Here is a 22,568-nt window from a genome sequence, read left to right as displayed (position 1 = left end):
CAAGCATGAAACCGCGAGGAAAAAAAAAAAAAAGGCATGACAATGGAGACCTTGGATATCATGAACAACTAGATGAGGACAAATACGGACGTGCTGACTGCATGTTAGGCTAGTACTCGAAATCATCATCAACACCGCCCTTTCCAGCGTTCTCTTTCGCCACGCTCTCCTGCTTTTGGTACATCTCTGCGACGGCCCTCGTGGTAGTTGCCTGCTCGGGTTTCTTGTCGTCACGGGCCTTGATATATCGCGGGAACCGGAGTGAGATACCCTTGCCGCCGCCGGTTGTTCCCATGACTTCGTCTGCTGCGGCCTTGTACCTTGGACTAAGAGTTAGGTCGGCGGCCTTGACCTCCCACACGAGTCGAGGTTCGAACCACACGTCTGGCTGGTCCTTGGGGACGTTAGAGTGGGAGTAGAATGGCTTTGGTCGGTCGATGACGAGTGGGGAGAGTTCCTTATGGAGCTCTTCGAGGAGAGCTTCCGAAAAGCCCGTACCGATGTTGCAGATTGTTTCGTAATTTTGTGTATTTGGGTTGTAGGCTGCGAGAAGGAAGGCACCGTATACAGAGGTTCGTTTACCACGGCCAAAGTAGGCGCCCAGAACCACCAGGTCCAGGGAATCACCGATTCCAGCAAGGTAGTCTTTCTTGACCTGTTGGAAGATGTTAGTGAGCTTACTAGAGTCTGTGTGTTGGTTTTGAATGGAATAAAGTACCTTTAGCCAGTTTCGACTCCGCTTGCTAGGCTCGTAGCCACTCTCATCAGTATCCAGCATCTTCACCATCAGTCCTTCGCACGAGGCCTTTACGCTTTCGTCCAGAAGGCTTTGGATCTCCTCGAGTTCATTTGTGTTCCCATACTGAGCGAAAGCAAACTCGCCTTCGACAGGCTGGAAGGTATCGTGCAAAAGGGCACGACGCTCGCGCAGCGTTTTCTTGACCGTTGGCTGTAATCAATCAGCGACAGTCATTTCTCTCAATCACTCTAGGTAGACTAACCTCTCCATTCAAAAACAGCAGATCGAACGCAAACACGCAGACCTTGACCTTCACATCCTCCGCCTTGACGTCTTTCCGCTTCCTTGTCATCAGCTGTTGGAAGGGCAGGACCTTTTTGTTGACCATATCCCAAGCAACAGTCTCGCAGTCAACGACAAAACTTTTCGTCCCCGGCTTGATCCAGGACTCCAACTTCTCCAGGATGTCTGGATATTTCTTTGATAGATCCTCTGAGTTTCGAGAGAAGATTGCACACAGCCCTTTCCCATCCTTCTTCAAAGAAGTCGTTGCGCCGGGATACTCATGAATACTATCGCCGGAGACATAGTGGATCTGTGCTCTCTCTCCATCGTACTTGTACTCGCAAGTAAAGTCCTTGCCTTCGAAACGATCCAGAACTTCAGTGATAGACTTCGTCGGCTTAGCAAGCATAGGCTTGAGGGGAACGCCTGGCTGCAGTTTGCAAACTTCGGGAAGCTTGAAGATCCCGTGCTCGAGCATGGCAGGGATAATGACCTCGTAGGAAGGAAGCTCACTGTAAACAGTCTTCAGAACAGCTTCTCCTTCGGCCAGTTTCTCGGCACTCGGGGGCTTCTCTCCTTTGAGAGCCGCTTCGTGGGCGACCACCGCCTGGGCAAGAGCCACGAGAACGGTCCTCTCAGCCAAGCCCAATCGTAGCTTTCCTTCGAGGAATCTAACAATATACTTTGCCTCGCTGGGTCCGCCCTTGTTCTTCGTGATGTCAATACCAGCACTGCCCTTTCCAGCGGTAGCAGCATCAGCTGCCGACAAGAGCTTCTTGATACCAGATATCTTCTTGTCCTGGGCACCATGGCCTTGTACCTTGGCAATAGCAAGGAGGCCTTCGTGTACGCCTCTCACAGTGAGCGGCTTCGGTTTGAACATGGTAGGCTGGTTCGATCTGCTTTTTGCAGCTACCAGTCCAAGATCTCCGATCTCATGTTGATCTGCCTTGATAACTTTTAGACTTCTTCCGGTACTTTCGCCGATGGCTTTCATGATCAACGATTCTCCGATTCCCAGCTCAATACCGGCGTAGTCCGCTGCGAGCTTATTGATCATAAGCTGCACAGTGGGAAGCAGGTCATTGGGGGTAAGTCGCAGCACTTGTCGCAAGAACAGCGAACAGTGCGCTAAAATAATCAGACGCTTCGTAGTCATTTCAATGAGAGAGAAAGTTGTACAAAGAGCGGCGTAAGGAACGGGTTCACCTGGCTTCCAATCGGGATAGGGGTCATTTCCAGTGCTCTTCAAGGTAGCCTGGACCTTTTCGATCTCTTTCTTTTTCAGCTCTGGCTTCTCTTCCTCCTCTTCTTCACTTACGGATTGTTCTTCGCCCTGCTCTACCTCTGATATCTCTTCTCTTTCTTCCACTGGGGTCACCTCGCCTGAGGCCTTTTCAACAGCCTTCTCAGTGGTAGTGGCTTTGACAGTCCTCTTTGGAGACGTGGCGGCCTTTTCAGCAGCTGGTGAAGACTTCCGTCCATTTCTTCGGCGACCTTCTGGGCTCTTTCTCCGGCGCTTAGTCGCAGGTTGAATATCTGATTCTTCGCTCTCTTCGTCGGCGCTCTTTTCTCTCTTGACGCCCTTCTCTGGGGATGAAGAAACAGCATCCACGGGCGCAATCTCATCTTCCATTTTCACATCATTGGTTCCATTCGTCGCATTCTCATCGACCTTAGTCTCCGTAGCGACTGCCTCTTCAGCATCTTGGGGAGCTCCGTCCTTTTCTTTCTTTCTATTATTTGAAAATGACAGCGTAGTCTGTCTCTTAGGCGCATCCTTCGAAGCTGCACTGGAGCCAAAGAACTTCCTGTGCAGATAACACAATTGAATTAGCAAAACTATCGCCCGACGTAGAGACAATGTCGCATCGTTTCAATGACTGTGCTTTTGCAGCCAACCGGAACGCACCCGATCGTCGATTGTGAATCTCTGACATACCCCAGTGTTGCTTGCTTTCCACCTTTCCTATCCGCCATTTTTAAGACGGGAGATCTAAATGACGGCAGAAGCGCGTCTCCTGTTGCTTTGATAGTAAAGTGTCGGCGAGCTTCAATTGCACTGGTGCTGGTATGCGGAGCGCAGTTCTCGATAGCGACAAGAGAACAGATTCTCGGAATTCTCGATGATAAAGCTCCAATAGAAGTAGAGATTGGTTTTCCCCGAAATTGATACGCAATTCCTGGTCTGAATCGAGGCGTGCTCAGCGGAGTGATACGGAGACCGCGCATAGAGCTTAGCCTCGAACAAGCAAGATCGACTAGCACATAGAGAAGGATCAATAAACATCAAAGGAGTCAAAGAAGATATTATAACCCCCAGAAAAAATAGGCTCCTATCTCAGAAAGGCACTATAGCTGAGGCAGCAATCCTGTCTGATCGGAGCTATCCAGACGCGACGTGACGCGCGCGCCGCTTAATTGACCACGTGACCGTGATTTCAGGCATCTCCCCGCGTTCGTCAAAACCTAGGAAATCGGGAGAATAAATCTTGATCGCTTGACTACTAGGAGCTACCGAAATCTATCGCCTATTTATGTCCTAAGACGTATAAAGAGCCTGAGCACTGCCCGAGAGCTGCCTCCGCCACTATCAGCGCATTCCCCCAATGCGGACTGTCTTCTTTGACCTATGGGATTCAATGAGATGGTTAATTTTCATTGTCCTATATTCTTTACGTCGAATACCGAACTCACGTACGGTGAGTAAACTAAAAATTTAGTTAATGGGAAGAATATCTTGATTACTTAAACCCTAAGGTGGGAGGACATCGAGATCTAGCACCTATTTTACGATCCAGGATATGCAGGTGCTTTCCGCCCCTTTACTACTTAACAGGGAATAATATGGAGCGGCCGAATGCCAACCACTATCGAATAATCGTGGCGTACTGCAGCTCATATCGCAATGGGTCAGCTAAATGCTGACACTTTACTCCGTATGCAGGGTGTAGTGGCTTCCTGCAGCTCGTGTTGAGATAAAGCAGTTAGGGGCAGACGTAATGCTACCTACTGTGGATGACTTATAAGACTGAATACATATACATGTAGCAAGTTGGCCAGTAGAGGGCATAACTATACCATAAATTAAGTAAGAAGCCAGCACGCACATGCTTTATGTGTTTCGGTTATCGTTATATCTAGTGTTCTATCATCGCAAATATTCGCTCGACAGTCTCAGCGGAGAACTGCATCAGTAGCCATACATGATATCTCACCGTAGCCTCTTATTCGATCTTCACACATAGTATTGACATGTATGATAAAATGTAGTTTGGAGTCCCCGAACAACCTCGCCTTTCAGATACAGCAGTAATATATATAAGTACTTTCCTCCGCAGATTCCGAACGAGAACGTCACAGTATCGAGGTTTAAACTCTCGGCTATCAGTATATGCCGTGAGGACAGCTTCACGAGTTAGCAGGTCGTCTAAAGGACAGCGGTCATAACACGACCAAGAACCTACCTACCAGTGACTTATTTTTCGCTCAGCAGTCTGTTCTTCGATGCACGAGAGGGGGTCTTTGCTCCATTAAGTGCCGTAATGACGGTAGTACCCTGAAAAGGCAAAGGTAGGAGAGAAGGTGTAGGTGTTGGGACCAGGCCTTCTTCTTGTTAGGACTCACTCTAGGCTGGCCATGAGGAAAATGCATACCGACTAAGTCACACCACCCATTTTCGTAATTAATCAGCTGAGTGACTTCGGCGGAAGAACACAGCGTAGTGGCACAGCTCAAGAGACTCATGTTATAGCCGGTGCTCTTGCAGAGACAAACCGGGTCGACGCTGAGACAGCCAAAAGAAGGAGCTGAGGGTAAGATACTGAGAATGCAGTTCCTCTATAAGAACAATAAGATGGTTAGCATACCCGGTCAAGCTATTCTCTTATCATAATCACATACCGGGCAATCGGGAAGAGTCAATGGGGGGACCAGGTTCTGTGCAGCCACAGCTGCAATGATGGAAAAGGCAGCAATGATCATAGAGGCAATCATTTTTGAAGATTTGGAGAGTGGACGAAATGACCAAATGGAACTTGGGAGGGCACCAAAGGGAGAAGAGTTGAATGAAAAGACGAGAAGATGAGAATGAGGAGAGATGCTGCAGAAGAACAGAGGGACAAGTGAAGCCTGATAAAGCCAGGAAGGCGTTAACTGCATTGTAGGAAGGAACGGGCACGGCAAGTACACTCCACTCTTTCCATTGTGAAGAGGAAAAATACCTCCATTCGACGCACAGAAGTCAGCCTCCCAGAGAGTTGTCGGAAACGTGCTATGGATAATATGTTTACTTATCCCATCTTCCAATTGGCTTTAGAAGTTTGAAGGTAGACCGTATAATTCTGCTCTCCCATCACCATCTTGATAGAACTAGGAGAATGCAATGTAGTAACTTAAAGATTTATCGAATTATGTAAGAGGTATATCCCAGCAAGCCAACGAAGGGATATAACCGCCCGTATTAACATAAGTACTCAACAAATATTCGAGGAAATCGAAGTAGCGCTAAGATGCGTCCTGAGACAACCACAAGCTATGGCAATCTAACCTGTAAGATGACTCAGATAACGTAAATGAACTCGTTGTCTTGATTTGATTCTAGAGCTTCGAATTGTAAGGAACTCTATAATCCTGCGGCTTCATGACCCTCTCTTACTCTAAGACTTACCCGCGCACGGGCTTCCTAGCATAGATACGATGCGCAGATCGTTTCTCGTTTGACGCCAGCTCATGCAGCGTAGGTATATAGTCTACTTGAGGATCAACTCTTCAATGAACCACTAAGTATTTAGCCTGAACATCGCTACTTATGCACAATTTTGGCTTCTTTTTTTATTGAGTAACTTTCTCTCTTTCTTCTCTTATCCGATAATATGCAATGTACAGTATATATCGAGAGAAAATTCTGCATCTTATTATCGTTACCAATTTTCAAATCTTGTGAAAGCTGACTGCATCATCTACTAGTACCACCGGGTTGATTCCGCTGAATCCAAACCAGATGTTGGTAAAATCAGTCAGGTGACCTTAAACGTCCAAGCGCGAGGGCGTGTTGTTTCTTGTGTCTTTCATGCTTCTTTCGTGTATGTGTATTGACCTCTCGGTAGAGACACAAGTCTGCAACAATGCCGGGGCCTAATGCCGGGTTAAAAGTTCAGGATCTCTCCCCCGAGATATTTGGACTAGTGATATCATTCCTGCCAAACCGAGACATCAAGAATCTTCGTCTGTCAAGCAAGATATTGAATGAGAGGGCCCATCTTCGCCTGAGAAGAGTTTTCTTATCTGCCAATCCGCGTAATATCGAAGTTTTCCGCGCAATTGCTGATGATGAAGAATTCCGCCATCATATCGTCGAGGTCATCTGGGACGATGTACAATTAGTGGACCATATTCCTGAACGGGGAGAGGGTATGTGGAATTTGGATCGACCTCTACCTCCAGAAGGTGTCCCCGCCTGGTTCGACCAAGTTTGCTGGTGGAACACCGAGCAGTTTTTAGGAAATCAACGCAGACACCCTGATTTACCAATCGAAGAATCGTGGGCTTACCATCAGCAACTGCTACAGCAACAACAAGATGTGCTGGCCTCTGAGGCGGATGTTGAGGCGTTCAGATATGGCCTACAGCGCTTTCCAGCATTGCGAAGGATTGTTATTACACCTGCAGCCCACGGAATTCTAGATCACCCGCTCTACGAGACTCCAATGATTCGTGCATTCCCACCTGGTTTGAACTACCCAATTCTCCATGCTTACCCACGTTTGGATGATTTTGATTATTCAAATCTTCACATTTGGCCACTTCCGGAAAAGGGCCTTATACCCTATATTGTGCCGCCGTGGAATCAAGAGGGAGAAAGACTTAAATGGCGGGCCTTCTGCCTTCTAACTCGCGAACTCGCAGAAATACGCGATCACGAAATCTTAGAGCTGGTGATCGACCCTCATATACTCGAGACTGGGTTAAATTGCCGTATCTTTGACGGACCTTGCGAAGAATATAATAACCTTGTGACATTACTCCGACGACCAGGATTTGAACGTATTGATCTGGCACTGACTTGCAATGGGCAATATTACAACGATCAAAGGTGGTCATCCTTTCGCAACGGCCACCTCCTATATGCCCTCAGCCAGGCATTAGACCTCAAACATGTCAGCCTGCAGACTCAGATTGATTATAGTCAGGTCGAGGGTGATGGCTTTCCTCAAAGTATGCAGTTTGCTCAGCATTTTGTCCCATTACAAACAATTATGCCTATCAAAAAATGGCAGAAACTGCGCCATTTTGGTCTTTCTGGGTTTCTTGTTCAATCAGATGATTTGATATCTGCTCTTTCTGCGCTGCCAACAACATTACGATCTATCGAACTCAGTTTCTTGTCCTTCACGGGTGAAAGAGGCAACTGGCACGACTTATTTACAGACATGCGCAGCATGCTAGACTGGCGTGAGCGTCCTACAGGCGAAAGACCACTCCTAAAAGTTCATGTCCCAACTGTTGGGATAATGCGGTATTGCTGTTTAGACAGGGCTGCCAACGACTTTTTCTACGGTGAAGGGGCGAATCCATTTGCTGATTACGGCCATCGGCTTGACCCATTTCCCGGGAAAGGCATTGATAGAGACCCATACCCGTTCATATCAACCGATATGGTGGTAGAAACGCTCGACTGAAAATTATCTTCCCTATCCGATAACTGTTACCTGGAGCAGAAACTGTGGCTCTAGCGGCTGTTGCGACTAAGGGCCTACCTACTGCAGCGACGGCCGCCAGTCCAATTGCAATGCTACAGCGGAGTGTGGACAGTATGCAAGCGAGCGTCGCTGGAAAGACCTGCCCCTTAAATGTCTGTTGCTCACAGTACGGCTTTTGCGGTACTACTAGTGAGTTCTGCGGTACTGGTTGCCAGTCAGATTGTACGCAGCCATCGCCTGATGTGCCAGCTAGCAGTGTCCAAAATCGAGTCGTGGGGTATTGGGAGGCTTGGAATAGCAATAGTCCATGTGTACGGATATATTATCTGCTGCTTCTCTTGATCCTCATACTGACACTAAGACTTTGTAGGGTACTATGTCCCCAGGACAGATCCCTGCCACTATACTCACGCATCTGAACGTGGCATTCGGCTCCATCTCAGCCGACTTTGACTTAACCACTATGCCTGATGTATCAGCGGCTATATATCAGAACGTTGGCAATTTGAAGTCCAAGAACCCGGATCTCAATTCGATTATATCGGTCTGCGGTTGGGACTTGACGGATGCTGGACCAACCCAGGAGATTTTTACAAGCATGGTCTCGAGCATAGAAAACCGGGCTACCTTCATTCAAAATGGGATAGCCTGGCTGGGCCAGTATGGGTATGATGGTATCGACTTCGACTGGGAGTACCCGGGCGCAGGCGACCGCGGCAGCCGCCAGGAAGATGGAGTCAACTACGCACTTCTCCTGCAAGAATTGTGTACGGCGATAGATACCTGCGGCAAGGACTACATTGTTACCTTCACAGCGCCGACTTCATACTGGTATCTCCAGAACTTTGACATGACTGGTATGGTTCCCTATGTTGACTGGGTAAATATGATGTCGTACGATCTCCATGTGGTGTGGGATGCCACCGACGTTTACATCGATTCTGAGGTTTTTGCTCATAAAAACCTGACCGAAATCAGTCTCGTACTAGACTTGGGGTGTAATACTCCATTAGAAAAGCTTATCAATATGTTATAACTGATGAATACCACTCACTCTATCAGTTCTGGCGTGCTAATGTCCCTCCTTCTGACATCGTCTTGAGACTGGGTTTCTATGGACGCACGTACGAGCTCACTGATGGCTCGTGCTGGAAGCCAGGGTGCGCATTCATTCACAGGTACGCCTGGAACCTTCTCTTATCGTGGAAAGTAAATCATCAAAGACCGAAACCAGTGATCCTCGTTCTCACAAGGGGCTTCACTTTCTAGAGATTATGTAGATCATAACAAGCACCGGCCCGACGCCGTATGTAAATACGACGGCCGCTGTGAGTTATATGGTATACAACGGCAAAAACTGGGTCTCGCAAGTGCCCTTTCTTTTATAAAGATATCAAACCTAACACTGTCTTAGGTTCGACGACGCTACTACTTTCGCGGCCAAGATCGAGTACGCAAACAAGATAGGCCTTAATGGTTTAATGGTATGGGCCATTGATCTGGACGATACGAACCTCAACGCGCTGGGGGCTATCACGGATAGCTCTGCATTCAACATCTCCAGCGCTGACTTTTCACTCGTACCACTAACCACTTGACTACTTGGTCCCATCGGAATACCCCCCTGGAAACCGACACAACAACAATGGGGTATGACGACGTTTGGGGGTGCTGCAACTCAAGGTTCCATGAATCCCAGCCAGACCGGGCTTGGTTTTGTGCTTATCGCCAAGGACTCCTGTGCCGTATTGACACTAAGGAAGCGAGATGGAGGGCCTGAACCTTTTGTCTTCGTGGATTGCCCTACAGATACTTTAGACGATCCCCAGGACAAGGTTCATACAGTCAGAGTTGTCTGCTCAGTGATAACATTCAATGATGTTTCCGAGTAATGGAGCGAGGCGTCCAAGGAACAATCGTGGAAATTCCGGATATCGTAAGCCAGGAAGAGCTTTGAAGTCTCCTGTTGATTTTTCAGGGGACGGTAACTAACCTGAGACCTTCCACAGTGCGCCAGGAACAGGTTTGTGAGGGCAATATCTCTTGAAGTATCCAGAGGTGAGTCAGAACGTTCAGCGCGTCGCGGTTTTCTTCTAACGAAATATCTTCCATTGCTGTAGATCAACATGTGCCAGAGGACAAAATGGGCAAACGAACTGCTACCTCACGAGTGTATGATTTCTTTATTTGATTTCGATCTTACTCTCGCTAGAAGGGACATAGAAATTACGATAATGCGCATGGACGTCTCGAATGCACCCGGGTAAGTATTGGGACGGCCTGGTTGATTACCCTGATATCCAGAGCCGCGATTTCAGTGACATTAAAAGCCGCTTTTGTGTTTCTGAGACAACCACAAACCATGGCAATCCGACACATTTCTGCGGCTACCTGTAAGATGACTCAGATGACGCAGATGACTCGTTATCTTGATTTGATTCTCGAGCCTCGTGTTGTCAGAAACCTTATAATCCTTTCTCTTAGTCTACTGTCTAAGACTCACCCGCGCACGGGCTTCCTAACACTGATACGATGCGCAGATCTTTTCTCGTTTGACGCCAGCTTATGCAGCTTATTTGAGGATTAACTTCTTAGTTATTCACTGACTAGCCTGAACATCACTAGTTATGCCTAATTTTGGCTTCACAACTACCACTCGATGTGCTCGACATGCCGGTTGAAACGGAAGATGCCTAGTAGTTTGGACCAACCGCCGGAGGATGGGTTGCCTTACCATAACTATATAACTCATGAGAATGACCCCTTCAAGAGAGGCGATTCCGAGTCACACACACTGGTTCATTTACGATTTCTCCACCATTTGCATAATAAACAGCATTTATTTCTGAAAGCAATTAATTTGTTAAAGCCCACAGACAGCATGGAGACTAAAAGGAAAAGACTCCTCGCAACAACCCTCGACCGTCTTGCTGAGAAGACTCCTGACAAACTGTTCGCGGTGATTCCGCAAGGATCAGAGCTGACCAGTGGCTTCCGTGATCTATCGATGAAGGATCTGGCACAAGCAGTGAACCTCATGAGTTGGTGGATTGAGAACACTATTGGGCCGGCACAATCCCGGGAGACGCTGGCTTATATGGGAAGCAACGATGTGCGCTATTTCATTTTCATGCTAGCATGCCAGAAAACTGGGTATCAGGTAAGGCAATTAACAGTTCATCAAGATTGGAGAAAAGCCAACCGTTTGATCGTCTTCTTGTGAAGGCTCTCTTCACTTCTACCAGAAATTCGGATGAAGCCCATCTTCATCTCTTACAAGCAACAAGTTGCAACAAGTTCTTCTTCAGCGAGGAACGAGAAACACGAACATTGGAAATAAAAGGACTTTTGCCTTCCTTGGAAGTCTTCCGGGTTCCGACTTTGAAGGAAATTCTCAGCAATGAGGGTGGACAACGCTCGTATGCGTACACCAAATCTTATGCTGATGCAGAAAACGAGACATTGTGCATCATCCATAGTTCCGGAACCACAGGTAGGTGTATGACGGACATAATGCAATAATGTGCTAATTCTCTTCATGCAGGCATGCCGAAACCAGTTAATCTTACAAACGGTTTCTGGATGTGCATCGATAATCTTGCTCAGCTTGCATGGCCGGCTGGTCGCCAGCCAGCTGCATTCATCACTCTGAGCTCACAAGACCTGCTACTATCCACGACACCTTTCTTCCATGGGATGGGACTACTCTCCTTTGTCTTGTCAATTTGGTTCGGGATCCCTGTCCTGTATGGCCCTGACAAGCCCCTATCGGTGGAACACTTGGTAGGACTTCTACAGACAACCCGTCCCACAGCTGCGGTCTTTCCACCCTCGATCCTGGAAGACCTGAGTCATTCCAGTGATGCATTGAACTGTCTCAAAGGACTTAGGACAGTGAATTTTGGAGGTGCGCCTCTCGCACCAGAGACGGGAGAGCGGCTGCGCCAATATACTCAGATCGTACCTCTTCTTGGTGCTAGTGAGATTGGCGTGGTGCCATCTTTAGTGCCGGAGGACGAAGCCAACTGGGGTTATTTTGAATGGAATGAAGCATACGGGCTGGATATGCAGGATTTTGGCGACGGTCTGTACGAGATGGTCATTCCTCGACAGCAGAATTCCCGCGAGTTTCAAGGTGTCTTCCATATTTACCCCGAAATCAAAGTGTACCGAACCAACGATCTGTATATTCAACATCCGACAAACCCGCGTTTATGGAAATTCTACGGGCGAAAGGATGATGTTATTGTCCTCAGCAACGGCGAGAAATTCAATCCTGTCGGAATGGAGACAATCATCGCAGGACATCCCCTGGTTCGAGGGGCACTGGTAGTCGGCGAGTCCCGATTTCAAGCTGGGCTGCTCGTGGAACCAAAGCAGGGCGTCCCAGAAATGGACGACAATATCTTCATTGAGGAAATCTGGCCGACTGTCCAAGAGGCAAATCAGTCTATTGCTGCCCATGGTCGGATCGTGAAGAGCAATATCAGACTCGCCTCAAAGACCAAACCATTCAAACGAACTCCGAAAGGCACTATTCAGCGTAGAGCTGTTCTTCGAGATTATGAGAAAGAGATTGATGCACTCTATGCTACAGAACTGGAAGATGACTTGGACCATCATGTTCCCGAGACCTTGGACCCAGAAACCATTACAGAGTATATACGCCAGACCGTAATCCGTGTCTTGGGAAAGTCTGAAGTTCTGATCAATCAAGACCTCTATAGTACTGGCCTTGATTCTTTAATGACTATTCAGATCTCTCGAACGCTGCAAAAGGGCATACAGCTTCGTCGGCCGGAAATAAAACCGGGGGCGATCACTGCTCAGACAATTTACGCTAACCCGACAATAGAGCAGTTGGCTTGGGTTCTCGTTAATATCTTAGAGGGAAAAGTTCAGGATGGTATACCGCGGGAAGACAAGATCAAGATGTTAGTCGAAAAGTATACGTCCGATATCCCGGTCAAGGAGGAAGCCCTCCCTGATAATGGATTAGATTTACCCTCAACTGTGATTTTGACTGGTTCGACTGGTTCGCTGGGAACCTATCTGCTCTATACCCTGTTGAACAGCGATTCAGTTTCCAAAATTTACTGTCTCAATCGTTCAGACGCCGAGCTTCGACAGAAGAAAGGCTTTGAAGGAAAGGGCCTGTACGCGGATGCGAGTAACTTGAAGGGTAAAGTAGAGTTCCTTCAAGCCTCATTCGGAGAACCACGATTTGGTCTCAGCGAGGAAAAATACAGGGAGCTCCTTGACTCCGTCGATACTATTATTCACAATGCATGGAAAGTCGACTTCAATCATTCCGTTGATTCCTTCGAAGACACTCACATTCGTGGTGTGCGCCACTTTGTTGATTTTAGTTTGAGCAGTCGCCAGAGAACCCATATTCACTTTGTTTCTTCTATCAGTACAGTGGGCGGTTGGACCCCAGATCTTGGACCGTTGGTTCCAGAACAACCGATGGGCAGCTCGGTGGTTCTCCCACAAGGCTATGCTGAGTCAAAATATATTGCGGAGTGCATCTGTCTGGAGGCATCGCGAAGATCTCGCGTCCCTACGACTATCTACCGCGTAGGACAAATCGCGGGCCCGACTACTGCCAGCGGACAATGGAATCCGCACGAATGGCTGCCAACAATTATTGTGACCTCGAAAGCAATGGGGAAAATCCCTAATCAACTGGGCTCGATGGAGGTTGATTGGGTGCCTGTGGTAAGATTTGTCGTTCATAAGGTATTGTTTGTCAGCTGCAGTCCGTGCTGACCTTGCGACTTACAGGACACGCTCTCCTCAATTATGATGGATATAATCTCCATGCGCCACGTAAATCAGTCAGATACTCCCTGGGCCGTGTTTCATCTGGTGAATCCGGAACGAACACCATGGTCAACACTGATCCCGGCCATCCAGGACAAGTATACTGTCCAGCCGGTCGAGTCTTCAGCGTGGCTTACTGAACTTGAAAGTATCAAAAGCCCAAGCAACATGGATATCGCTGAAAAACCTGCTCTCAAACTGCTGAGTTTCTATCAAGGGCTGCTGGACGAGGGAAGCAAGCTCTCAGTGCCGCTGGATGTCCAGCGAGCCAAAGAAGCAAGTGAAACCATGAGATCGCTGGGGCCAGTCTCCGCGTCATTGATGCGAAACTGGTTGCAGCAGTGGCAGTTTTGACTGGTATATCGAAATGGGATTTGCAGCAGTCAATTTATCTCGTAACAACTTCGGTTAGATACTTGTAGAAACCACTGGTATTTTCGAAATTATTGTCGTCTCATTGCTTATAAGAAAAATCAGCCATACCACGCGTTGATTATCAAGTTTGATAAACGGTAGTTATGTATGCTAGGCAGTTTCAGATACTTACGCAAGCAGTAAGGAACAATATGGAACTTCTCGATCGCTAGTAACAAATAATGTAAAAAGTTCTAGAAATCACTCTTGGGTCTAAATAGACTCCTATAGCTACTAGAGCCAGCAAAGAAAAAAGCAACATATTAATGTATCGATCCAGAGTTATGAAGTGTTTAGTTGATTGGTTAAATGAAAGGTGGCAAACAGATCAAACATAATTACAGCCCAGTATTCACCGCCTTTAACTGTTGGCAGAAAAGGCGGGCGGCGAGGCTGGCTAGACCTGCTTTGGAGCTGGATGTATTCAAGATTCTATCTTATCGAAAAGAAAGAATGGATAAGCAGATTACCTTTCAGTAGGTCTTTTCTGATTTATATCCAATATAAGTGCGGCAGTTTGGCGAGTGGAAACTTCGTCTGACTATTCTCCATTCATATCAGGCACAAAAATCGCCGAATGTCTGATCCGACAACTGCAAGATGGAGGACCTACGGCAGGAGACATTCAAGAAGGCAAGCACCTCCAGTTATAGTAGATATATTAAGATCGCGTCTATGGCTAACTAAGTCTGCAGTTACGGCCGCCGTGCGTTGAACTGAGTTCCGTCGGTCTCAAATTTCGAGCTCACCAAACAACTACGAATGACGTCCTCCACGCCCTTGAAGCCGTGCACAACGTGCTGAACGAACCTCGAACTAAGGACGCCCTTGACGAGAAGTTGGCAGAATATGTATTCTTTCCTCTATCCCACGTCTTTAACGAGACAAAAAGGGTGTCTGCCCGTTGCCTTGAAATTGCTGTGGATTGTTTGCGAATATTGGTCGAGAAGGGGTGGAGGCATCGCCTATCGCCGCAGATGGGCAAACAACTTATTATTCTGATGACTATACTTGTTGGTGGACCTCCAAATCGAAATCAGAATGGTGGGGTCGAGAAGCCTGATTCCGAGGAGCTGGCCGTCGCGGCATTCAGGTGCTTAGGCGCTCTTTTTACAGCGCTGGAGGGGCCCGTGGCGGAGCGGACTATCTTTAATGAAGTCGGAACCGCTACGGTAATTGATCAGACCGCATATATCCTTCTCGAAGGGCTTACGGACGGCGGTTCCAATGATGTTCAGGAAGCGGCTGTAGCAGCCCTTCGAGCGCTCTGTTCTCGCATAACAGATCGAGTGGTGCTAGCCAGCATTATGCCACGGACGATATCTGCACTAACAAAGATAATAAAACCGACGACACAAGCACGCCGCTCATTTCGTTTACTTCAGAGCTCTCTGCACTTATTGACTGAGATCATGAAAGCGGTGCTTCGTGACGATGTTGCAATATCCGACGCAGGAGAGCAGGCCGAGAAGCCCAAATCTGACGACAGAATTGCACTAGATGAGTCATGGCTGAAGGCTACAGCTGGCCAAATAAAAATCGCTCTAGCAAACGTTATACAAATAAGACGCCACGAAAAACCGGAAGTTAAAAGTGCGCTACTAGAGCTCTGTCTCATGATTATTGAGAGATGCCCTCGTTCTCTTCAAGAATCCTTACCTTTGATGGTGGAAACCATTGTCGTTCTGGCTGGAGATGAGACGGACCGTATGGCGAATGATGGGTATGCTGCTCTAAAGCATGTTGCGATCACTTACACATATGTCGTGGATATTCTTAAAGAATCGCTGCATACCTGGATTACAGCATTCCCTAGGACCATGCAAGGGAATGATGAGACAGCCAAGCAAAGAGCTATAAAACAGATCTCCACAACTTTCAACGTTCTCTCTGAGATCAGCTCCAGTTCTAGTATTTTGGATGACAGCATAGCCTCAGGCCTGTGCGACAGTGTTGCCGCAGTTATCAAGGCCAAGGACAGTGGCCCACAGCAATTGAGCTCCACGGGTGATTCCATGGTCAAACTCGAGGTTCTCCGTCAGAAGGCCAAGTCGATATCTTTTCCACCGGTGCTCCTCGAACATCGCAGTCAGCAAAACACCCTAAAAGAATTACGATCCCTAATTGCAGGTCTCAATATCACAGATTCTGCGGGTGCAATTACACGATCAATAATGAACCGAATACATCATGCCTCCGGTGACTCTGTCATAGCCCCTTTTTGGCTCGCTCTGAATTTCCTGAAAAATACGTCCCAAAGCACCATGGGCTTCGAAGATCTCCTATCACTAGATGCCTTCGGATCTACAGCATTATCGTATACTCGTTCTGGTCTTATTGAGGAGTTGTACTATGAAGCTTTACCCATACTTAACGAGGCCCCAATTACGACTTCTAGGGATTGGCGCGTCTCAGCTCTCGCCCTGGAAGCAGTCGCTCTGCAAGCGCAAGAAGTTGGAGAGGCCTTCCGCCCTGAACTTATCGATGCCTTGTACCCGGTTCTTAGGTTCTTGGCTTCGAACAACACGAGTCTTCAGGACCATGCGATGGCATGCCTTAACATCCTTACTACGGCTTGCAATTACCCCGATACAAGCACTATGCTAATTGAAAATGCTGACTACCTTGTCAACTCGATTGCATTGAAACTCAACACATTCGACGTATCGCCTTATCCCCCACAAGTGCTGCTGATGATGGTAAGGCTATCTGGCGCCAATTTGATTCCTTACTTGGATGACCTGGTTGATTCGATCTTTGGAATCCTGGATATGTATCATGGTTATCCAAGACTAGTCGAATTGCTCTTCTCGACTCTGACAGCTATTGTGGAGGAGGGAGTAAAGAAACCAGCTTTGCTGTCCATCACAGCCGGTAAGGAAGGAGAGGCCATTTCTCATAAGAAGCGCCAATACGAGCCTATTACTATCTCTAAGCTAGCGGAGGACTTGGCGACTCGCAGGTCCAAGAGAGCTCGCTATTCAGAGATGGACCTGGATGAAGGCGGACAAAAGGTGTCTCATCCAGCGCGGCCATGGACGGCAGCACTTGATGGTCCTGAGCAACCACGGGAGGATCCGGACTCCTTTCTGGGCTCATCAGAGCCAGACGAATCAGAAGGACCACTACCGCCACCTCGAGAGCCAGAAGACGCTGAGAAGCCATTAAGCAAATCTCACACACTTCTGTTGCATATCGTCAAATCCATACCGCCACATCTTTCTTCCCCATCTCCATCTCTTCGCCGCTCACTTCTTTCCATTCTCACTCAAGCTCTTCCGGTCCTTTCCCTGAATGAAACCAGTTTCTTGCCGCTTATCAACGACCTTTGGCCTTCAGTCTCCGCGAGGATTGCCGCCCCTGCTTCATTGACAGAGACATTGTCTAGGTCTGGAAGAGCAGCTTCTGCCTCTTCAGAAATCGCAAAAGCATCAGACAATGTTAATGGTGATAATGATATCAAAGAGGAGGCATTTGTAATCACCTCTGCATGTGCCGTTGTCGAAACGATGTGTAAGACCGCAGGAGACTTTATGGCAACCCGCGTGGAGAATGAATTTCCGCGCTGGAAGCGACTTTATCATCGCGTGTGGGAAAAGGTACTTCTCGACGCAGAGCGAGCCAAAGAGCGCCGCATTCAGCGTATGCAGCACCTATCCGCTGCTGCACCCAAGTCATCAGATGTCTCTAAAGACTCCCAAGGACAGCTCGACATGGCTCTTAGCCTTGGTTCCTCCTCGAGTGGACCCGATGCCGGAGGGACTCATTCATTTACTCCTTACCATAGTATCTGGAAAGCCCTTGGATCATTATTTATTGCCCTTCTTACACACGTTCGTCTTCCGCTGGCTATCGGCGATGAAATATGTGATTTATTGGGCTGGTGGATTTCGGCTTTTGCAGGGCCAGACTACTATACCAAGTCACGATTACGCAAACAAGCCGAAACAAAGAGTATGGAGCTGGGAAGTGTGGAAAGCGCAATCAAAGCTATGGAAAGCTGGAACGGCGACCTTACCTGGTTTATCTTCCAGCAAGCTAGGGAGCGCAATGCCACAGACACGGAAAGGAACCAGCCAAATCCAACCGTATCGATATCGAGTTCCCCACGTCTACCTGCAACTCTGATGAAATTTGTGCAGAGTGAAAACTTGAGATTCGCAGAGCTAGTCTTCTAGGGGATTTAACAATGCATGATCTACCTAGATTTCGTCATCAACAATGTAAATATAAATGGCAATACGTACAGAAGCATGGAAGTCCATAAATTTGTTATCCCTTCTGTAGCAAGAACAGTACGTGCCTACGCTCACTGTGGATTTCTAATTAATCATGATCTTGTAAGAACTCGGATTGGCTAATCAACGATGGCTCAGGTTGTATGTACAGTCGCTGTAACCAGCATGAAGAATAACAGCCGAAAACACCATGTACCCTTGGACAATATACCTTATGAAACAAGAAAATCAGGCGGAAATAACAGAAGTACTAAACTGACAACCAAGAAACCTTTCCTTCCCAGGGAAACCCATCTCGTTAAAGTGGTATCATAGAATGACTTGTGCAAATAAAAGTTTCTATACATGATCAAAAGACTGATGAAGGCCTCTTTTGACACGAATCTCAAGAGGCGGAGATACTGTTCGTGCGACACCTTCTTCTTCAGGCGACACAACTACCGTGAAATTCACCCCACTATCATTATCCGACGATCCTCCTCTCTCTTTTGCTTCCTCGAGAGATGATGGATTGGCATGCACCGTGCTGGAGAAGTCCTGTTGTCCATCCTGGGATGACGGCCAGCCATGCAATTTCCAGCTCGCTTTGTCGTCTATCGAAGCGCTTGCTCGATTCTGAGATGCTGACATACGCCATGTCCGTAGAGAAGGGGTCAGGAATTTAAGTGAGAGGCTTCTCCCCGTGCTTCCTGACTGTCCGCTTCTGACAAGAGGGCCTAAAGTAGGTAGGCAAGCGGCGACCACACCGACACACATTTCGGTGTATGACCAGATTCCTTCATAGACCGCGCTGTCTGTGGAGCATTATGAATCAGTATTGGGAGTTTTGGAAGACCACAGCATAGCGTGACTTACAGGTCGGATCCGTTGATTTGGACGTGCCGACTGCAACGGCTCGAATGATACCAAAGATTGTAACGCTGAAATGCAAAATTGATCAGTCCGCGATTGACACTATGCGTAAGTAAATTTGGTATCTGAGGGAGACTTACAGTCCTCCCAACATGAAAATAGCGAGCACCTGGACCTTGCGCGTCGTCCGCATGCGCAATTTACACACATAGCGAACAGGAAGAGTCAATATAGCGATATCCGTCAATGTGTTCATGACCCTGAAAAAATAAATGACATCAAAACTTGAGATCTCTCCAGATATTCAGTTGGAGCCAGTGGTTACTCACGCCAGTATCGTAAAAGGAACTTTCGTAGCTATACACTTCCCAGGTTGTCCTGTCCACATACTAGACAGTGGGATACATTCGAAGGCGGCGACGAATATCACGGCCAGATTGTAGGCGACCACAACTGCCCCTATGACCCATGATAGGGTCACCGATTGGAAGAGACGATGATAGTAGAGCAGGATCGAAATCTTGGTCAGCATGACGCCGACGGAATAGCAGACAATGGCCGCGACATATTCCTGTGCACCGTATTAGCTAGATAGGTCTAGCAGACTACTCATGACAGTGTGAACGTACCTGGATGAAGGCTTTGGGGTTTTTGAGGAAGATGATATGTCGTCCTTCGCCATTGGCTATCGATAAAGCCAGCAAGATTGTGTACCCCGTCAGTGGGAACTATATCGAGTGCATTAGCAAAAATACTCTTGTACTAAATGATAATGATAATTATCATCTTGATTCTCTCACCATAGCAGCCACGATCATCCAGTCATCTGCGCCAAATCCCCACTGCTTCCTAGATCGCCGACGAGCAATTACTCTGAGGATGACTGCCGTAAAGGCGACAATAAACCCGATCACATCTGTAGCGATTTCATTTGGCGACAAGTTGTCACTGGCATGCGCCTTGTAATAGGCAATTTCCTCTGGCGTCAGGGACGAGGCCATGGTTGACAGATACAGTGGTTAATTCTGAATGACAGCGGAGAGGGGCAGTCATGGATAGTTTAAAAAAGCGAACATCTTACTTTGCGATCTGCATTGTGGCTGTCTACGACACTTCACCACTTCATCTGATGGACTAGTTGCATATAGATTTGGGGGCCATTTCTCCGGTGCAAGGACTGGGGCAGGGCTGATGGACGGGGAGGAGCAGCTCTAGCTTATTGTCCAAAAAAAGTGGTATTGCGACTTGATGATCTGCATTGTATGTATCTATGTATAGTGCTTACATGTCTCCTTCTGAGAACGTGTGTTAGTGATCTCATTAGCCGGATGGGGTCCAAAAAGAACGACCTGGACGATTGTCTGCTAAGTAAGTACGTACTTACTTTGCCCCGGTTCCCTCACAAAAACACTTCCCCACCCCGGATATCATATCACATCTTCCCTTCAAAGAGCATAACCCCCCCAAAGGTTCATAAGGCCATTGGTCTCTCCTCGTGGCACTTGCCAACCTTGGGAGAAAACTGAGATAGACAATATTATTAGCCTACTTTTCGATTTCTTTTTAAAGACAACACTCCACCGCTTCGAAATATGACAGCTGCTCCGTCCGAAGTCTTGCTAGTGGGGAGTATTCCGCTGTCGTCAGCGGAGGAAGTCTTCACTACAGTTGCCAACAGTCTCCCTGGGCGAGTTCGTTGCATCCCCGATGGCGAAACGGGCGATCGAGGCAACTATATCGGATGGCAGCTCGCTCGTTTTCCAAAGGAGACCATCCAGTATTTCTTGGGCGGCACCGAACCGCCGGCCGACCATCCAGGCTTTACTCTAGAGTCGATTCCACCAACAGAATATGATACGGTAGCATTGAAGTCCTACGAGACTTTTGTCGAACTACGCAAGAAAAATATCATCCCGCCAGGTGTGCGGTTCCTGGTCGCGCTGCCTCCACCGCTGGCCTGCATTCAAGGCCATACCAGAAGTGAATTCCACGCACAGTTAGAGCCTCTCTACGAAAAGCGAATGCTCGATTCGCTGGCGAACATCATCGATAAGATTCCCGCGGAAGACCTGGCGCTGCAGTGGGACGTGTGTTTCGAGGTCACAGCGCTCGAATTCGACCGCGGTAATATCAAGGAGCCCTTCCTCAAAGCCTGGTTCTCCCCTGTCAAGGAAGGCATCCTCGACCGGTTGGAGCGCATCAGCGCTAATATTCCGGCAAATGTTCCATTGGGCTTCCATCTCTGCTACGGAGACCTTAACCATCAGCACTTTGTCGAACCACAGGACACAGGGCTAATCGTTGATCTGGCCAACTCGATCGCTGGCCGTCTTAAGCATCCTGTCGATTGGGTGCACCTCCCAGTCCCCAAGAGTCGGGACGACGAGGCCTATTTCGAACCGCTGAAGGAGCTCAACATCGGCCCCAATGGACGGCTCTACCTGGGCCTCGTGCATCCTCATGACCTGGAGGGAACAAAGCGACGTATCGAAGTCGCCCGTTCCGTGGTCCCACGCGATTTTGGAGTAGCTACAGAGTGTGGCATGGGTCGGACTCCGAAGGAAGACGTCGATAGTATTCTCCAGATTTTGAAAGATGTTACGGTGCCTGTATGATTGGTAGCAAGAAAGGAACAAATAGATCTATCTCATGTACTAAAAGAGGTAACGCATAGCACGGCTCTACTTCTCAGAGTAAATTAAATTATAGAAACAATCCAACCAGCTTTTCATTTCATAATTAGGTGGTAACGATAGGGTAATAAAAAATGATGCGATGGTTACCGGAATCAGTCAATTGTTATCACGCCCAATTATCATCAACATGTCTCACACATGCATGCAGCTGACAAAGGACTAAAAGATGACTTAGTATGATATCACTAAGGCGGAACTTTTCACCCTGTGTCGGATAGTTAACTGAATTATAAATGGATTTAATACTCCGTAGGAAATTCTTCAGTGAGTGCCAACGATCAACATGTTGCACAATTCTTCCAGCCACTCGATGTACTTAGATCATACGATCGCGTGGTTGGGACGGCAATTCAAAATCCTCCATTCCGCGGCGGGATCATTAAGGTGTAGAAGAACCTACCTAGACTCGATGCAAGGTCATACTAGAAACTTTACGCTAAGTAAAGAACAATATCTTCCCAATGTGGACAAATCCGAAGTCTATCTAGGTACTGCGTGGCCCGGTTCGAAGCGGGTCAGACGGAGTCTACCTATATTGCGCACAAACATTGGCACGCGCAGAGGGCGGCAGTAAGTATCTCGGCGTCAGGCCTTCCTGCAGAACTCATGTATTATCATTGGACTGTTTCGGGGTCCTAGGACGACGTTGTGTTACTATCAGGGCAGTGCCCCTACTGGAGGACAGATATGAATGAATAGGGTTCCAAAACTGATATCTGAGGGGCTGGTCTAATATCTGAGGGGCTGATCAAATTTTCAGGTCGATGTAACAGTTCTATTCGACTGTTTGGCGTGATAGGAATAAGCAGATCGACCG

The 22,568-nt window shown here is 47.8% G+C and overlaps 8 protein-coding genes across 8 annotated transcripts; 5 read left to right on the top strand and 3 right to left on the bottom strand.

Moving 5' to 3' along the window:
* Positions 1–109: 109 nt before the first annotated feature.
* Positions 110–3,004, bottom strand: C8Q69DRAFT_485659 (DNA ligase; the record flags this gene model as incomplete). The annotated part of the gene is made up of 4 exons (XM_028631844.1): positions 110–655; positions 719–949; positions 1,002–2,835; positions 2,937–3,004. 4 exons carry the CDS (start codon positions 3,002–3,004, stop codon positions 110–112), a joined length of 2,679 nt encoding a protein of 892 aa, XP_028486290.1.
* A 1,301-nt stretch (positions 3,005–4,305) lies between these two features.
* C8Q69DRAFT_526448 (hypothetical protein) lies at positions 4,306–5,020 on the bottom strand (the record flags this gene model as incomplete). Its single annotated transcript, XM_028633636.1, has 4 exons — positions 4,306–4,433; positions 4,496–4,630; positions 4,681–4,864; positions 4,928–5,020. 3 exons carry the CDS (start codon positions 5,018–5,020, stop codon positions 4,503–4,505), a joined length of 405 nt encoding a protein of 134 aa, XP_028486289.1. The 3' UTR covers positions 4,306–4,433; positions 4,496–4,502.
* Positions 5,021–5,947: 927 nt separating this feature from the next.
* On the top strand, positions 5,948–7,790 carry C8Q69DRAFT_200382 (hypothetical protein). The gene has a single exon (XM_028626069.1). The coding sequence runs from the start codon at positions 6,151–6,153 to the stop codon at positions 7,702–7,704; it is 1,554 nt and encodes a 517-aa protein (XP_028486288.1). The 5' UTR covers positions 5,948–6,150; the 3' UTR covers positions 7,705–7,790.
* C8Q69DRAFT_518410 (glycoside hydrolase superfamily) lies at positions 7,791–9,323 on the top strand (the record flags this gene model as incomplete). Its single annotated transcript, XM_028633440.1, has 5 exons — positions 7,791–8,036; positions 8,096–8,707; positions 8,788–8,903; positions 9,017–9,091; positions 9,140–9,323. The coding sequence occupies exons 1-5, from the start codon at positions 7,815–7,817 to the stop codon at positions 9,321–9,323; spliced, it is 1,209 nt and encodes a 402-aa protein (XP_028486287.1). The 5' UTR covers positions 7,791–7,814.
* Positions 9,324–10,421: 1,098 nt separating this feature from the next.
* C8Q69DRAFT_460618 (hypothetical protein) lies at positions 10,422–14,260 on the top strand. The gene is made up of 4 exons (XM_028630184.1): positions 10,422–10,885; positions 10,951–11,218; positions 11,270–13,446; positions 13,513–14,260. Exons 1-4 carry the CDS (start codon positions 10,607–10,609, stop codon positions 13,903–13,905), a joined length of 3,117 nt encoding a protein of 1,038 aa, XP_028486286.1. The 5' UTR covers positions 10,422–10,606; the 3' UTR covers positions 13,906–14,260.
* Positions 14,261–14,383: 123 nt separating this feature from the next.
* Positions 14,384–18,431, top strand: C8Q69DRAFT_460612 (HEAT repeat protein). The gene is made up of 3 exons (XM_028630183.1): positions 14,384–14,598; positions 14,661–18,260; positions 18,342–18,431. Exons 1-2 carry the CDS (start codon positions 14,566–14,568, stop codon positions 18,141–18,143), a joined length of 3,516 nt encoding a protein of 1,171 aa, XP_028486285.1. The 5' UTR covers positions 14,384–14,565; the 3' UTR covers positions 18,144–18,260; positions 18,342–18,431.
* Positions 18,298–20,384, bottom strand: C8Q69DRAFT_460611 (hypothetical protein). Its single transcript, XM_028630182.1, has 7 exons — positions 20,368–20,384; positions 19,856–20,315; positions 19,685–19,783; positions 19,385–19,626; positions 19,196–19,315; positions 19,059–19,123; positions 18,298–18,997 (listed from the first exon to the last, which is right to left on the bottom strand). Exons 2-7 carry the CDS (start codon positions 20,054–20,056, stop codon positions 18,543–18,545), a joined length of 1,182 nt encoding a protein of 393 aa, XP_028486284.1. The 5' UTR covers positions 20,057–20,315; positions 20,368–20,384; the 3' UTR covers positions 18,298–18,542.
* C8Q69DRAFT_460604 (hypothetical protein) lies at positions 20,319–21,773 on the top strand. The gene has a single exon (XM_028630181.1). It carries the CDS (start codon positions 20,648–20,650, stop codon positions 21,668–21,670), a length of 1,023 nt encoding a protein of 340 aa, XP_028486283.1. The 5' UTR covers positions 20,319–20,647; the 3' UTR covers positions 21,671–21,773.
* Positions 21,774–22,568: the final 795 nt, after the last annotated feature.

Source organism: Paecilomyces variotii, assembly GCF_004022145.1.
Source record: "Paecilomyces variotii strain CBS 101075 chromosome Unknown C8Q69scaffold_3, whole genome shotgun sequence".
Lineage (NCBI taxonomy): Eukaryota > Fungi > Ascomycota > Eurotiomycetes > Eurotiales > Thermoascaceae > Paecilomyces > Paecilomyces variotii.
The sequence above is the reverse complement of the archived record's forward strand: the minus strand, read 5'-3'. Positions and strand labels throughout refer to the sequence as shown.